This window comes from Chroicocephalus ridibundus, chromosome 9, assembly GCF_963924245.1.
Source record: "Chroicocephalus ridibundus chromosome 9, bChrRid1.1, whole genome shotgun sequence".
In the NCBI taxonomy this organism is placed as follows: domain Eukaryota; kingdom Metazoa; phylum Chordata; class Aves; order Charadriiformes; family Laridae; genus Chroicocephalus; species Chroicocephalus ridibundus.
Window position 1 is genome coordinate 39,218,690 of NC_086292.1, and position 17,860 is coordinate 39,236,549.

The 17,860-nt window shown below is 43.4% G+C and overlaps 1 protein-coding gene across 1 annotated transcript in view; it reads right to left on the bottom strand.

Annotated features, from left to right (window-relative positions):
- Positions 1-17,860, bottom strand: part of HOMER2 (homer scaffold protein 2) — a 64,609-nt gene that overhangs the window by 17,927 nt on the left and 28,822 nt on the right. The window contains exon 3 of the mRNA XM_063345975.1: positions 4,406-4,537. Within this exon, the coding sequence (XP_063202045.1) occupies positions 4,406-4,537 (132 nt within the window). The remainder of the gene's footprint in view (positions 1-4,405; positions 4,538-17,860) is intronic.

Genomic DNA, 17,860 nt, shown 5'->3' on the forward strand with positions numbered 1-17,860 from the left:
TCACCATCTTAGTGACAGATCTTTGGCTTTAAGAGTCAAAATATTACCCTTCATTCTTATTGTTGTTACGAATGTAAAGACAGCTGTATCAGAAACGGGGTGAAAGACTGTCTCTGGAAACAGTCAGTCCATAAAGGGTTCTGCTGCCACTTCTTTTTAATTCTCAGCTAATTAATACCTGCTAGATTTTACTAACAGTCTATTTTTGAAAGCTACAGAGGATCACTTGGCTTGTTATGAAATGAAAGCCTTTCACTTGATTACCCTTCTGAGTGCAGCAACACGGTGGTGACAGCCCAAACTTGTCTTGCATTACCAACGCTAATTGCTACAGCAGCAAACCAGGCGTTCCTGAAGCCACCCAGATCCCGAGGCCATCTCCGAGAGTGACGGCATGGCCACAGCGTCTCATCACTGGCAGAAATTAAAGAGATGCTGTCTCTCCAGTAACCAATTTCTTCTGTTCCAAACACAGATAACGGACAAATAATTGATACTGCAAAACCATGTGCCACCTCCAAGATCTAAGTTGACTTTGAGCTATCAAACCATTGCAGCAACAGGGAGTGCTTTTTAGATGTGAAATTCCTAGTTAACAAGCGAAATAATCTTCTGTTTAGTAAATGAAAACTTGGTAAATGTGGTCTCAAGGGAAAACGCATATTTAAATATCTAAAGCAAACTAAAAAAAATCATCATGCTCCTTCCCCATCCATCTTCACTCCCTTTGTCTTCCCTTTCCTCCACCCTCACCCTTGGGCAAAGTTCCCCAAAATTAGCGAAAATAGAAAAGACTGGAGTAGGAGAAATGCCAACTAAAGACCACTCCAATAGTCCATCATGGATTACACGACGTGTCTTCCCATGCTCCAGGAAGCTGTGAGACCGAGCTGGAAAAGATTTGAGACCTATGGAAAAGATTTGCTGCTACCAACGCTTGTGAAGCCGTTCAGTCTAAGGCTGCTGCAGCCCATGAGCCCTGTTGATTATGAGTCTTGGCCAGTGAAATTTAATGGGGATTCAAGGATGCTACTGCGCATTGCACAAATTATCTAAAGGCTGTTCAAATCTGCAGCCAGCTTGCCACCTGGAAAAAAATATATATGTTTTAATAGATCTTCCTAACATTTTAGACCTTAAAAAGCATTATTTTGAACGTGTAAATTTTAAGCTGCTGATCTGGGCACAATATTTTACATCTCCTACTGACAAATTGTGCCAGTGTCAGATAGATGAAACAGCTGCTCCCACCCAAAGCAGTCTCATAAATATTTCATCGCCCTCTCGGTTTGCAGAAGGCTGGGTGATGTGACAATCCTGTTGGGGAGCACTGCTGTGCCGTGACCCACAACGCATGTGTCGCTTTGCCCTTTTGTTTTTTTGGATGAGCCCTTGGTACCGGGCAGATCGGCAGCAAAAAAAAAGACCATTTATTCCAGAAAGCGGCCAGTAATTTGCAGAGTGCGCTGGCAGCAGCGGTGCCGGTTGGACTGGCTGGGGGCTGCGCTGGGGGCAGGGGCAGGCTCTGCTCCGAGCTTTCCCCCTGCAGCACAGCGCCTGGCACATGCAGAGCAGCAGAGTCCTGTGCTCCCCAGATGCTGACTGCAGTTGCTTTATGATGTGCAAAGTCTGGGTTTACTGGGTTTCTCACCTGTGTAAATCTTTGTCCCTGTGCCCTTGACTGCCTACAGCTCCTCAGAGAGCACGTCTGCCTCCAAGCATCCGGGATGATTGCAGAAATTTTACTTAACTGCTTCATGAGCAAAACACATCACTACCTTTACAGCACCGGCCCTGCCTCTTCATCACACCCTGGCACACCATGAATTCTCTTCTGATTCCGGTTTCGATTCGGCCGTAGCGATGTTTGAATAGTGCCTTGAGGCAGAGGGTGGGAAGGGGGGAAAGGCGGGTCAGCGAGTCCTGCAGGAGGGGAAACGGACCCCGAGTAGGACATCAACTTTAAGCCCTGGGATTCTCCCAATCAATGTGATGGTAATTAGGTTACTAGGTCACCGAATGCAGTTTTCATTAATGGCTTATGTTTAATTTGAACTGCTTTTCCCTATAGGTATGGATTAATGCTTAAGTATCTCAAGAGAAGCAAGGCATTAGGAAGAGGCAATATCTTTTATTAGGCCAACCAATATACTTAAAAATGCAGACGTTCTTAGGCGTGCTAACCTCTTCTCCTGTCTCATTATTATTCATCGTTTTCAGCAGACATTTTTCAGCTTTATTTATTTATTTATTTTAAGCCAGGGCTATTGATCTCTGGTTTAGTGGAGTTTTAGTGTGTCCTTCCAATTCCTCACTAAAAGCTTCAATCATTTCCAGTAAACCTGGCAAGCTTTAATTTATATCTTTTATAAGAGTATAATAATATCAACATAAAATTAAACTTGATTTTACTATTCCCAATACGCTTATACATCTGTAATCTCTCCACCATCTCCGATCTTTCTCACTAATGGTTCAATAATTAAACTGAGGAGCATGGATGACAAGGGATATCTTTGTCCCACTGCTTTGCGTGGTGGTAATAAACCAGTTTTTCTTACATTTTCCAGCTAGATAACTGTCGGAATTTTTTTTTTTTTTAAATAGCTCATCTCAAGCCATTTTCAGAAGTGCTTCCCTTCAATATTCTGAGCAGAAAAAAAGTCTTTCTGCTGATTTGGAAAGCTTTTCCTGCATGGAGAAGGCAGCGGGCAGTGGGCTCTTCAGCAGACTGCACAGTGCAAGCAGATGTGCGAACCGATCTGAGAGAAACAGCTGGTGCCGAGGCCCTTGTGCCCACACGACATGTTTTTCAGATTGGCTCTAGTTTGGCCACATGAACGTTGAAGAGCTGCTTTTGGATACCAGCATTAAATTTATTCTAAGTATGTGTTTGGACAGTTTTGGAGAATACGGTAAAATCTCTCTGATTAGGGTGCAAGGACCTCCAAATGTACCTCCTGCCTTGTTACACCTCCGTCTCCCGAGCCAGCCTCGGCACCACCTGCTCCACGCAGATTATTGCCGCAGCACCTTTACGGACGTCCCAAGTCCAAAAATAATTTGACGTGAAAAGTAAAATATGCTTTACCTTTATGAAACAGTTGCAAAAAATGCAATTCTCTGGAAATTTCAAAAACTCAGTAAGACAGACTTAGTATAATAAATTCCTATAACAATTCAGTCGATGGAAAAGTCCTCCTTCTATTGCAATGGCCTGCCTTTGCTATTTTAGACACTACAAGAAACACCTTGTTCTCCTCATCCTTTTCTTATCAAAGCACACAAGAGGACGGCAACAGGAGAGACTGTGTGCTGTGCCCAAGGACACAATGTTGAGTTAACTGACAAAACCCACTGCCAAGTAGCGTGCTTCAGGTGTCACCTATGTGTTAGATAAGTAGGGGTTATCTTCCTACATGAACAAACAAACACCTCAGCTGCTTGACGAGCACTTGGCAAGACCACTAATCTAATGACAGAGGACATATTTTAAACTGCTGGTTATTCATGGCAAGAGGCAGCTCTAGACTTTGCAAGCCTGCTGTTGCAGCCAGTCCCTGGTCCAGGGAAGCGTTGCATTAATACCAAGCCCCCGGCCAGGTTTGCCCTCTGGGAGAGGCAGCTCTGCCAGCAAACCTGGCGTCAGACCTCCCCAGCCACTCATCCCCCCGCCGGCCCAGTCACTGCCGCGACTCACCGCCACCTCCGCAGGTCTGCGATAAAGCAGCTTGGGGTCAGGGCTGCAAATCACACCACTGAGCTGAAATGCCAAAAATGCAGTACTGGTTTAACCCAGATCAGCTCACCGAGCCTCCCGAGAGCACGGCCCCACCAGCACTGGTTATCTGCAAAATGAGGGCACCAGCAAGCCCCAGGGGCTGGCAACTCCTTTACCTCGGTTAGCTACCAACGGCAGCAAGTCATCAACCCCCACATTCCTGAGGCTGCGCAGCAACCCTCTTCCTTCAGACACGTTTAGCAGCCCTAATATCACCCAACAGTCCTGGCACATCAGTGGTTCTCTTTGCTTTTGGTGCCACTTTCAGCTGAAAGGAGCACACAGGCCAGGGAGATGCCAAAAAATACGACAGAGTTCGGGTTGTTTCTGTAAACATCTGAAAACACAAATGCTTTTAGCCACGCTGGGCAAGATACTGTCGAGATCACCTTGCAAGTACCATCGTCAGAGGTCAGACTTAATTTATGGTTTTGACTAAACAGTTTGCAATACTGCCTGCTTCTGTATATACGGACATCGGGTAATTATAGGAGATGGGCAACTTGCGCAAATGAAGAGGACTTGCATAAGCCTACAGCTCAGAAGAGGTCGGATGGATAGATGCAATTTTTCACTAATAAAAAACAAGAGAGCCTTCGCAGAAATTCCCCGAGCCCCCCGTACCTTCGTCAGCTGCTGCTCGGAGGGAAAGCCCAAACCAAACACAGTATTTGCTCTGCTGTCCGCCCACTGGCCGAACTTCTGCGATGTTTTAGTGAAGGTCATGTTGGGTGTGATTGTGCTGTTTATGATCACCTGTTTGGAAACAGATCAAAAAAGAATTAAAAAGTAGAAGCCACATTGGAAACGCATATCTTAGCAACGATATCATCCAAAGCAATTAGCAGTCTAAATTGGGAAATTACTGTATTCGGAAGATTTTCTTCCCAAAACACTACAGTTTCTATCTTGTCTTACTTCATGCAGGAATTTAGATGTTTTATCTTCTTTTCCCAAAGCACTACCACGGACCTGCTGTTAAACACGGCTGCAGGAACGTCACTGAACTCGAAGCAACAGCAGGGACAGGAGCTATAAAATTACCCCGGCAGAAATGCAGATGCAAAATCCACTTTTCCAGGGTTACAAAGGCAGAGGCGGGGAGGCACACGGCTACTCCCACCGCCCCGCCAGGCACCCGGGATGGCCCGGGGACTCCAAGCATGGTGTCCACCAGCAACACCTGCCCTTACACTGGAAGAGCAAAGAGATATTTCTGCATTTCTCCATTTGTAGGAGAAGTACAAGTAGGATGTCAGAGACATGTCAGAAACTTAAAAAAAACAATAAAAAACAAGACAAGGAGAAGCTGATAGCTTAACTGTGGGTTTAACTTGGGAGGGTGGTGAAGTGTATCACCACCAACACACACGCAGGATCAAATGTGGGCCTCAAGACAAATATTCTGCCACTTTACACAAGTTAACTAATATCTGCTTCAACACCAGTAACCTTGAAGGCAACGGTGGTTCTTGTAATTAAAGAAATAGCCAACAAGGGGAAGGCTGTTGGGATGAGGTCTCTAAGGAACTTAGTGGAGCAAGCGTAAAATGTGATCTTGCAAAAAGGAATGAGATACATGTCAGGTCATTATCAAAAACCTTAATTTTATTTTCAAGATACTTCATTATATGAGTCTAGAGACTCCTTCCCCTGGAAAGTAATTCACGTACAATGTTCCTTCTGCTAACAGAATAGGAGCTTTCTTTAGTAAAGCTACCATCCTTTCCAATATGCAAATTATGCAGTAATTAAGCCAAATCTGTGGGACAGTTTAATTAACATGATCAGGAAGTATCCTGGCAACATCATTTACTATGTATTCCAAGCAGTTTTTTTCCTAAGCTATCATTTACATTTAGCAAAAAGTGTGAATTAAATTTACCAGAAAAAGATCTTTACTTGCCTCCGTCCCCTGCTGAACCTCTGACCTCTGTGCTGATGCTTATATTTGCTTTCTTAGAAATGGCTCAACTTCAGTGGTTCTCTATTTTTGCACCATCACTTTCAAATAAACATCCGATTTTCTCCCATTTCCTACCACCGAAAGCTTCACCAAAAGGATCAAACCAGATGAGGGCCAGGCAGCTGATGCTCCTGAGATTGTTTTTTGCGTGGGAAGAATCAGGGAAGAAAGGGGGAGAGGTGACTCTGCCACCAGCGCTGGCCATCGCGCACCATACAGACATCAGCTTTCAGGGTCAAAACATCTTTTTGAATGGCCGGGCGACAGGCAGAGGTACAAGCAAAACTGCCCAGATGTGCTCTCCTCCGGCTAAGTCGCACAACAGAAACGCAGCCAACATAAAATCCAAGTGCAATTTCAGAGATTTACATTAAAAGAAAATCAAAGATTTTATGCAGGGTTTTGACAATGCAAAGGGAGTATGATGATGCGAGGACTACATGATACAGAGAGTCACAAGAACAGGAGGAAAAGCTATCACCAACCCAGAAAAACCAGGATGCTTTCCAAAAACTTTAAGGAAAGTGCTACATGTATATTTCGTCTTTAAAAATCTCACATCAGACAGATGAACTACTTACAAATGTTTAGCTTCTCAAGTTACAGAATTTATTTTAGAAGCTATGAAATACCCAGAAGTTTCAAGTGATAAAAAGTATTATTTCAGTCATACTGTGCCTATCAAATTAGACATCTGTGGGGAAAAACTAATAAAATGACCCATTTTATTGAGAGGCAAAAGCCTCACTCGCTGCAAGAAGACTCTGAGAAGAATGAAATTCTTCCACAGCTCCTACAATAGCCATTGTAAATACAAATATGCAAAAAAAATCCACAGCAAAGATATCTTTTAGACCACAGTCCACTATTATTAAAGATGTGATAAAAGGAATAATGAAGCTTGTGAACTGTAAACCAAGGAACACCTTATTGAGTGATGAAAGGCACTACATTAGTTTAGCACCTTAGAGGTTAATTTTCTTCTATAGCCAGCGCAGAATCCAAGAAAAGGTTGTGGTGATCACACACCTTCAAGAAACTGACAGTTCATCTGTTAAATTTATAATAAGCTGCAATTAGTGAAACTGCCTGGAAGCCAGCTCTACCTTTTTTTTTGCCTTAAATCCTCCTCAGTCAGTCAGGCACTTCAGAACCGCTGCGTTCCTACAGAGAAGTGAAAACCTAAGTGGAAGCTTAGGAGATTAAATCAGAGCTCATGGAAACCGTTCAGAGGAGCTGGACGCTGCGGGTACATCACACTTACCCATCCCGGTCTTTCCCCCTCTCAAAGCCGGCTCACCCTCGGCTACGTGAGACGAGAAGGAAAGTGCTGCCCACCACTCCTCCATCACCCGGGCAGAAGGTCTCCAGCCAGGGCAGAAGGTCTCCAGCCAGGGCAGAAGGTCTCCAGCCAGGGCAGAAGGTCTCCAGCCAGGGCAGAAGGCAGGGGAAGCATTTGTGGCTACCGTAACAGGAATGTTCAGACAAACTGGGAAAACCGTCTTTTTTTCATGAAAGGATGAGCCAGAATTTTCAAGTTTCAAAGGAAGAAGGAGCTGAGAGGAAGGGTGCAGAAGGGAAAGGGCATGATGTGAAAACTGCCATGGGCAGGATGAGCCCACGGGCTCTTTTCCACCCCAACCTGCAATCCAGTATTATAATTCTATAAGAAAAGGCCATTCATCAATTCAAATGGGCTCTGATGAAATAACTTTGCATTTGGTCCTCATTCGTATACTACACACATGGTGCAATTCTGTCTGCATCAGAAAACAGAATAAACTTGTGGACTTTCATCCAGGAGAGAGGATTCAAAAGACAAACTACGCTCTAATCAAATGCAATCAATCCCTGAAGTGGTTAAAGAGCTCTCCCTAAAGACAAAGGCAAAGAGGAGCATAATGTAATAAGCACCTTACAGAATAATAAACTCATTCATCATACTGACTGAGTTGTCTGCATGTGGTTATAAAAAAATAAATATCTGCCTTTGCTCTCATCTACATGCAAGCATATCAGATGGCGAACATTCCTGATACTTCCGCATAAGGCAAACAAAATCCCATACTAATTTCACTTCCTTTGGGAGAAAAACAATCCTGACAGATCTAAATTTTTATTTGAAGATGACACAGAAGAATGTTCACAGTAAAAGGTAGCGCTACATCAACGAGGAATGACTCCAGACATTTAGAAACACACCAGGTATATTCATCAGATAAAAGCGAATGCAAATAAAGCTGCCGTAGAGCAGAACCTCCATAGGCTGTAACACACCCATCCCACTGCCTTCCCACGGAGAGAAACTGCCAAATAAATCAAGCAGGGAGAGGTCACAAGATGACCTGAGTGTGTAGAAGGAAAAAAAAAATGTATTGGCAGCTCATGCTGCTTGTAATATATGAGCAGTGCCCATATGTACAGCTGCCATTTCTTTCAGGGGATGCTTCGAGTATTTAAAGGGTTCCCCTCCCACACTCCCTGCATCACAACAGCGCATCGAAGGGGAAAAGCTGATGTGGGTCCTGAAAATACGTTTTCCCCAGTCACCATTTCATTAACGAAAGGTGAAGGTGCCTGGCGGCTGGATGGAGTACAGCGGGAGCAGAGCCGGAGCAGCACACGGGGCTTTGCCAGCTTGGCTCACAGCGTACGCCCGGGCTGCATCGGCCCCGGCTTGCCAGATTGGCAAGGGGGAAAGCAGAGAGGAGAGCAAGCTCAGCTCCAAGGCAGCAGAGCAGCGATCATGGTGGGTGTTTGGCACAGCCGCCGGCACAGCCCCGAGGAGGAGGGCCAACGCGCCGGCAGGAATTGGCCAGGACACCTCCTCTGATGAGACACCCACCAAAGAGGAGGATGAGCCAATTCAGCCAGCCCTGTCACAAGCTTCTCTACCTGGGAAAAGACCAAAATAACAGCTATGAAATAGCTAATGAATATATTAGCCAATATATTTTGGAACAGCGTTAAAATAAATTGGGACAAGAGCGCCAGATTAGGAATTACTCTGTAATTTCCCCTTTAAATTCACATCACTTGTTACTCTGAAGTAACCTCACCTCCAGAAAAGCCCCAGGGCTCGAGGCCATAGGATCTACTCATTAAGAAGTCACTACATTAAAACCTCCCCATTTCGTTTTCACACCTCTGAATACATGCTTTCCAGTTTGCAGCCCTTGTGAAATTTAATTTCCCCAACCCACCAGGCTGCTAATCTACAGTAAAGATGTATCCCAGTCTAAAAACAGAACTGAAGAGGGAAAGAAGCTGCTAATCCTCTGTCCACAGCTATCACAGGCTCAGCAGGTTCTTCCAGCTCATCAAGTCGACGTGAATCAGAAGGGCTTGTGACACTGGATATGAAGATGAGGAGACAGGGATGGATTTGCAGAGAAATTCTCTCTCTATCCCAAATGTTCAGCAAATCCTTTGTGGAATTAACCCACCTACGTTTCCACGATTTGCACTATCCTTTGCTATCTACCATCCTTCCTACCTCTGCTGAGAGCTTCTAGACTTAAATGTAACATCTGTTCACCAACGTGCCACTGGTGGTAAACTGATCATCTCATTTCTAGTTCTACAAAGCCAGCACACACACACACACACACGTTAATCAAGACAGTACTATTAAAGGGAAAAAACAGCATCCCTTGCTGAGGCCACCTAACAGAGTAAAGCAGGAGCAGCACAAAGACGTGCTCGCAGCAGAGCAAGAACTCGGGGATGAAAGAAAGAACAGCCTTTGGCCAAAACAGTGAACCTGTAATGCAGGAGGATTAATTATAATTGCTTTACAAATCAGGGCCAGCAGATGTGATCAAATGTTTCCCCCACCCTTCCTGATAAGTCTTTGTAGAAGGTCCTTAACGCAAAAAAGCCTGGGAAAACTGAAGGTAGCAACTTGTTCTATCTTTGCCTTACCTGCTGCACCTGACGTGTACGCGGTGCTTTACCTGGGACAGGCTGAGGGTATGGATTCATTAGATTGGGAGCACTGTAGAAATATGTTAAGAGCATTGGGTTTCTCCATTTTGCTGTTCCTCCTGCTCCGCTCCATCCTTTGTGCGTGACAGAGGGGGAGAGCACGGGGCAGGCAACAGCTGGCGGGACATCTACTACCAGACTCTCGCTCATTTTATCCCTACAGTGCTAGCAAGCCTCGCCAGACACTGCTTTTCAAGAGTTTCTGTTCTTCACAGCTAACCAGGACAGTGGCTATTGCACCCATCGATGGACTCCAAAAGCTTCCATAGCTACACCACGCATTGCTGCAGGAGGGGAAGGGGAACCGCAGAGATTCGTCCGCACTCTGCAAAGAGGAAGGTGCCAGGTTGTCTCGCAAGCTGCAGGGGACTTGCTGCAGTCTGAAGCATTTAATCGCCATCCTGAGCTCCCTCTGCAGAGAGAAGACTCACCTTTTATGGATAAAGTACCTCACGTGCTGCCGCTGCTTGTTTTATGGGGAAAAGGGCCATTTCCACAGTTGCACATAGCTGGTCTTTGGTCTTGCGTCACTTTTCGTCCCCAGGATAATTCAATGAATGATGAGGTTCATTTTTAACCTCAAAAGCCAACAAGTCAAACAAAAACCATACAGTTCTTGTCCACATTCATGAAAAGAGACATAAAAATAAGTACCCCCTTCCAATAAAAAGACTAATAACTGTTTTTCCTCTGGTAAAATATTTCTGTTGTAAAGCCCTCACTGAGAACCTGTCTAAATGCAATGAAAGTGGGTTTATGATTATGTGAATTCTATTAAGTAAATCTCCCGCTACACCTACTCCATTGCGCTCTTTTTCTTCCCAAGGTAATTAACATCTCTGCAGAGTTGGCTTCCCACCTCCTCCACCCAGTCTAAGTCTCTGAAATCTCCTATTTTTGCTTTGACATCTGACTAGATTTTTTTTTCCTTTTAGGCACAGCACACACATCCACCCACCCACACGATTCAAAGCACCAGCAGCTGTTTCATGAAGAAAATCTTCAGCAAGGATTTTCAAGCCCTCTACGCTGGAACAAATTGTTACCCCGGAATTTCATGCAACATTTTACAAAATATATAAACCAAGATGCTTGTGTGTTATTTTCATGTGAAAAATAAGATTTCTAACTTATCACAGACAGGGAGAAGTGACTTAGTGACTAAAAAGAAGATAAGAGAAGTCTTAGTGACTAAAATTGGGGTGACGGAGAAGGTTGCGTTATCTACCATTAGATACAATTTAAAAAACCCTATAGTTATATCACATTCATGCTTTGGAGGATTTAATAAAAGCATATAGTCTTTTTGTAGAGTATAACCACATCACTACATGAATTATTTAAGCACTGATCATTTTCTGCATCCTTCAAGGTGTATGACAACAGCTTCACTTAAGCCTGAATGTCCCTTGGCAGAGGTCAGAAATGGCATGTCCACGTGGCATCGTTAAAGACTCCTCTAACTCTTTTAACAACCTACGCACCCCGGGGAGCAGTCAGCAATAGGATAGCTTACCACTGCCTCTCTAACACCTGGAAAAACTGTCCCTTGGCATGAGGAATGGCCAAGAAGGGAAGGTCCATTATTTTTAGGAGATGACTGGATCTACTTGGCATCTTCTAAAGCACCTCCAAGTGGTCACTGTTACGTGACAATCAAGGGCAACCAGGTCTAGCAACACTTAGGAGCAATACACTAACATAACTGAAGATAAAAGGTATCTACGAGATAATAGAAAACACCAATCCTTCTGCATCCTCAGAAATGCCTCATCCCTTATTTTCCTGTTAGAAAATAAAGCTGGGTGGAGGTTAGCTGGGGCTTATGCGATCATCTTGTTCACTCCTCGGGGAGAATCAGCTTTAGACTGCAGCTTGTATTTAATGGTTGACAGTCATTTATACTATTCCTCATCCTCCTTCTAACAACCACTGTGCCATTGGATGCGACTTGACAATCCAGAATCGAGAAAGAAGTGATGTTTCGAGGGTTTTTTTGCAAAACTAGGAAAATACTGCCTTGAATTATGTTTGATGCTCGAATTTTAAGAATACACAATGCAGTGTAGTTATTTATAAACTCCATCTGGCATGACTCGATTAGCGTGTCTGATACATTGACTCTCCAAATAGGGATTTCCAAGTATTAGGTACCTCTGGCACCACAGTGGGGGGGAGAAGGGAATAAATAAATTATATAGCTGTTTCAGTGGACAAGAAATCCTTAGAGTTTCATAAAGCACAGCTTATAGGAATAATTCTTTATTACTTTCAGTAGCTGAACTTAAAAAAAAAGGGAGTAAAAATCCCAGATTAGGAAACAAACAGCTAACCAGTGCTGCATTTATTGCAATTCTTGACGGACGTTCCTAATACCCTGGGAGGAGGCTGCGGAAAGCTCGAGGGGACGGAGCATGTGCTCAGTTCACCTTTGAGCACCACGTTCCTCAGCCCCCTTACAATTTCTTTTGGAAGAAAAAGGCAGCACAACGCAAAACCCACAAGCAAGGTGAACACCACTGTGCTCCCTGGACTCTGGTGAGAGGGTATGGAAGTTTTTACCTTCTGTAAATTTCCCTATTTCGTTCTCATCCCACAGGTTTTGTTTTGAGCAGCTAATGAAACCAAAAGGAGGAAAGCATCTGTAAACTCTACCATCTTGTGCCTGTGTTGATGATGTTACTAAAAACTTTGAATTTTTTCTCAGTTTTCACCTAACAGCAGGAATAGATTATTTTCACCAAAAATTTGTTCAAGATTCGTCAAAAGCTTTGCTAAGTTCAAGGACCATGACCTAAACCAGGCACCCTTTGCTTGATTCCAGGTTTCTCTACAATAACATCACATGGCTTAATTAACCTCTCTGGCATGGTCAGATGCCACATCCATACGCAAGTCTGGTGCCCAGAAACAACTGTGTGTGAGGCAGGTACACACTGAAAAACTTTCTTTTACAGAGCTTTTCCAAGAAATTTTATGGAGAGATTTTGGAAAGGAAAAATCTACCCAGACCATAGTTTCCCTGCGTGCTGGTGAGCGGTGCAGGAAGAAATCCTCTAGCAAGGAGTCTTATCTTTTCCTTTTTTCTTTTTTTCTTTTTTCCTTTTTACAGAGTAACAAATTGTGTTTCTGTAAAGGCTTCTGCAACATTGATCTCCTGCATTCGGGTGTGTGTGGTCTTTCCAGAGCCAGTGACACTCGCGCGCACTCTACACACAGGCAGAAAAATGAGCCAGATAGGATCAAACAGTGGCAGATGTGCTTCTGTTCTTCTGTCAAGGATACAGCTGTTGCCAGCACTTTGTTATCTTTTCTCCTAAGCTTACTAACTGGCTTCTGAAGGATTTACTTCCAGAAATAATCCAGACAACGAACAGAGGATTTTTCACATTTCCAAGTTAATAACTTGAAAAGAGATTAATATAGAAACATTTAAGTGATATGAGTTCTACAGCTCCAGACTTTTCCTTTTTTTTTGAACCAAAACACATCCTCGGCAGATGATCAAGATTTGGTCTCAAGGGACCGACCAAATTTCCTGGCATTTACTTTGTTCCATTTCTCAGCTTTTGACAAGCTCTCTTTCACTTGAAGCCCCAGGTCTTGTTTGTGCAAACATTTTTAATTTTTCCTTCCATTCCCAGCTCAGCTCCACCGGTATTAGCAATTATGAAATTACCCATGCAGTTAAGCCCTAACAGTATTTTTTTTTACCCTCTGAACATCCGAGGACCAGTCCACACAAGCGCACCCGATGTTACCAGCTCTACCTATCTAACGCAGTCTTGGCAGCTGCTGAAAGTTCTCCTGCAGACACAACTCCGGGCAATGTACTATCCTCCCTCCTATTAAATCCTGCACCTCCCCTCAGCCTGAATTTCTGAATACTTGATATCACCTCAAGCAAATAAAGGATGATGCAAGTGGGTAGTCTCATCCCTGTCCGACCGCCCTGCTTCTCCTTTGTGCTGTATTTCTTCATCACCAAATTCCAATGAAAATGTTCTCAAGTTATTTTAACGTCTAGAGAGAAAAACTCAAGTAACTTTAGTCAAGCTGAGTACAACATGAACACAAACAACAAAAATATTTTAAGACCATTGCGGACTGTTTTTTTCCTTAATTTCATTCACTTTTATTTCAAAGATGTCTTTGAGAAGGATGTGAAGTCCTGGCCTATGTAGCAGAAGGATCCAGTGCCCAGTTGTCCAGTGTGTTGACCCCACATAGATACTGATCCTTGTTTTAAAACATGCATTTCATTTTCTATTTGTGTCTGTCCTGCTTCCACTTCTGTTAATCCCAACATTCACATTTCTCTTCGATACTTCACGGGCTGAACAATTTACGTCTCCACAGGACCCCTCTGGAGCACACGCCGCACCCTCGGGGTGCCTGCAGACACCCTGCTGCCGCTGCCCCGCTCCCCGGCTGCTGCTCACCCGGCACCCAGACCCAGAGCAGCAACCGCTGCCTGGACGGCACCAGCAACTTCTCCTTAAATTGAGAGTTCCCTCCAAATCCTTCACAGTGACACTAAAAACCTGGACGTTGCATCACCACGACTCTGACAGCTTCCAATGACACCAGGAAACAGCTATTAAAACCAGCACAGTAAAAATATTAATTATTTACTGCAATTGCTTCACTGCCTGAATGAGAGAGACCGGTTCCAGCTTAGGTTAGGCTGGTGTGCTACATCTCAGGGCGGGACAGATGTTCTCCCACTCTTAATCTGTTCATCATACAAAATGAAGGAGAACTTCGCTACAAAAGGAGCAGCTGCCTCTCCGAGAGCAGCCCAATCCAGCTTTGTTATTTACAGCAACAACAAGTCCAAAAGGGACTGCAAAAAGCAGCTAGAGGCTCTTCAGGCATCTTTTACAAAGTACTTAGTTGAGCACAATTGGTACTAGAACATGCCTCCAGCAGACAAGCATCGTCTTCCAGCACGGGCTGGGAAATCTGAACTGGGTAAAGTCCACCCTGCAGCTGCCTCAGGAAGGAAACTCATCTGATGAGAGCGCATTAAATGGCACCAAATTATTTTAAGGGCTCTAGTATGGATTCACAATATATACACGCTGATGTTATTATAGTTGCTCTGTCTCAATGGTAAAGTACTTATCTGTTATATGATGTGTATATATAAAGATCATAAAACCACAACTAATGTTTTTCCTTAATAGTCATCTCGCTTGCATAAAAGCAATGAGATGTTTATTACATCATACACACAAACTATGCACACTTGAAGACAGGATTATGCATTAAAATTAGATTTTATACCGTGATTTTGTATTTCAAAAGATGTTCTTTTTTATGTGGGGGGTTAATTAGTTCCATTTGTTGGAATTACTCTTTTATGGCTCCAGTATCATCTTCAGTGCTGATAATCGTGTTGAAATTAGCTCCAATAGTTCACAAAATACTTAACATACTATGATAAAGAGAAGATGAAGGCCATCAAGTGTACTTAGATTTCTGTATTACGGTCCAGTACTGGAAATCTTTTCTTACGGCATATGAAGGTTTCTTTTCTGGACAGGTACGGCCAAGAATGCAGGAATACTGGATCAGTCAGCTTGGACCTCCAGAGGTCACAACGTGGTCATCTTTCCACCAGCTTACCCTAATGCGGCGTCACCCTTAAGCTGGATGTGTCTTTTGGGCTCTTCAAACAGTAACAGGTGTCACACGCTGCCTTTTGATGAAAGGTCCTTTTTGTGTTGGTTCTCAGTGCCAGAAGTATAAGTGATATTGAGCTTTCTCCACACCTGTTTTATGGTTGGCACACTTTCTGGGACAAGAAAAAAGGGGGTTTCCCACCCAGCCTGGAAGAAACAGCGTGAAGGGTAAAAAAGAGCACGGCCGAAAAAGTTTTGAAAAAAAAAGAAATACCCATCTCAATTACCCAGCAGCGAAAAAAAGCTTTGAGAAGCTGGAATAAAAAAAATATTTTCTGCTAATTTAATCAGATTTTACAGTAGGGACTGTCTGGAAATCGTAGTCCTGCCAGTGCTGTGGTCAGCAAAATAATCTTGAGGGGGACGAGCGGGCAGAGGGCAGCCGGCTCCGGCCCCAGCAGCACCGCGCTCCTCCGGGAGGCAAACGGCACGCAGCACTCCGCTCGAGCAACGGCCATCAATAGAACTAGGGCAGGCAAAACTGGAAATAAAAGCATCTCCGTCCCTTACCCAAAATACACGTACGTGCTTCACCCACACCTTTCAAAATCATAGCATTTAATTCAGAGTTTCTCTATACACATTAAAAGAAAAAGCAACGCACCACCTTGTAAGGTCACTTTTCATGTTCTTTTACATCCCTTTATCTTTTCCTACCCAAGACCATAAAACATCTTCTGATTGTTTCAGTACAAAACTACTAAACCTGAAAATTTAGGTAGTTAAAAAACTTATGTATTTAAGAAATATAAACCGCGGTACATCGCCCCACCTCATTCATCGTGCACGGGGTCAGGCGAACACACACTGGTACTCTGAACGCCACGAGGGAAGGTGATGTTGTGATTGTTTCCGCTACACATTACCGCAAATCAGATCCGTGAGGTTTTAGAGGCACAGTTAATGCTGCCCCACCAACGCAGGCCCCTGCGGAGGTACGCGTTGCCAGAAGCCTTTTTTAATTCAGTGCCAAAAATTCCGTAATATCTAAATTACTTGGTAGGTTTTTCCTGAGAAAGTGTTGTTATTGGTTTAATGGCTGAACTTACGTCAATGAAAGAAAAAAAAAGAACATAAAGAACTTGCCAGATGAAGGAATTTCATCCATGTTACCGTACCCTGCAATTTTTTTTCCTGTGAAAGGAAAGCTTCTTAAATTCAGGAGTCACCTTTTGGCAAAATACACTAGGATATTTTTAACAAGTATGTCTTAAAATAATTCCATTTCCATGGGCAAAGAAAATGATTTGTTTTGAGTTCTCTGAACAGAGCGCTGGAAGGACTCTGAGTTTCCTCTCCGTGTGCCGAGGACGCCTGCCTCCAGTCGTGAGAACACAGAAAGCGTGGTCATAAAGAGGTGGGCAGCGATTAAATTAGGTAGCAATTAGGACTAGTACAGGAACCGAGAAAGCCAGAAATACATCAAATATTAGCAGATCGTCCCTTCTTACCTCCCTAAGTATCTGCTACCACGTGCTGCCGGGGCTCGGTCCCTGCCAGCTTCCTTCTGCTCTGGAAATCATACTGTCCGTTCCTGCTGGGATACTCACTGATAGATCCCGTGATAAGGGCATACACGCCACTTAATCAAACACCTTCATCCCACTGGACAATGTACTGTATTCACTTTGGGCAACAGTATGTGAATACGGACTGGCAAAATTTGGCCCATATTCTTAAATCTTACTAATTGCAATTTACTTCAGAAATAGACCCACTGATTTTGCCTTCCCAGCACAGCAATTTTTCTGTTTCTCTCTTCAATACTTTCACACGCCTATGCCCAACTTAGCTGCTGATCTTCAATATTCAAGGTAATTGTTAGGTAATAAACTCTTAAATGACCTAGCAACTGGGAATGAGTGTCAGCTGACAACTTATTTTTCTCTGAAACACAAAGTCTTTGTTTCTGTATCATGTATTTACCAAAATTATTCTTGCAATCTATTCATGTTTTTAACCCTGATTTTAATTTTTTCTAGTCATCTGTTTAAACATCTCACAGAGACAACTTTGGACCAGCACCTGAGATGACTCTTGCTGTGTCACTTTGCTGCTGCCATAGCAGAATGCCTCGCTATCCACTTTATTGCTGGATATTAATTTTTAAGATGGCTTTATGTTCCTTATTAACAACTTATTGCTCAAAAGATAAAAGCGATGTCGTTCCAATCACAGGTTCTGTAAAAATGTAACATCTAAACATTTGAAAATGAGGACAGAAGCTTGTTTTTGAGGGATTATATTTCCTTCTCAAATTCTATACAGAAACAAGTTTCTCATCCTCTCCCCTTTGTCTATATTGTTTGGATAACACATATTTCCAATTTATAAAAAGTAAACAAACCCACCAACCAGGACATTACCATACATTATTCCAGAGGATGAAGGAAGATACCGGTCTGAGTAATTTTCATGCTTTCCAACTTTTTTTTCGCC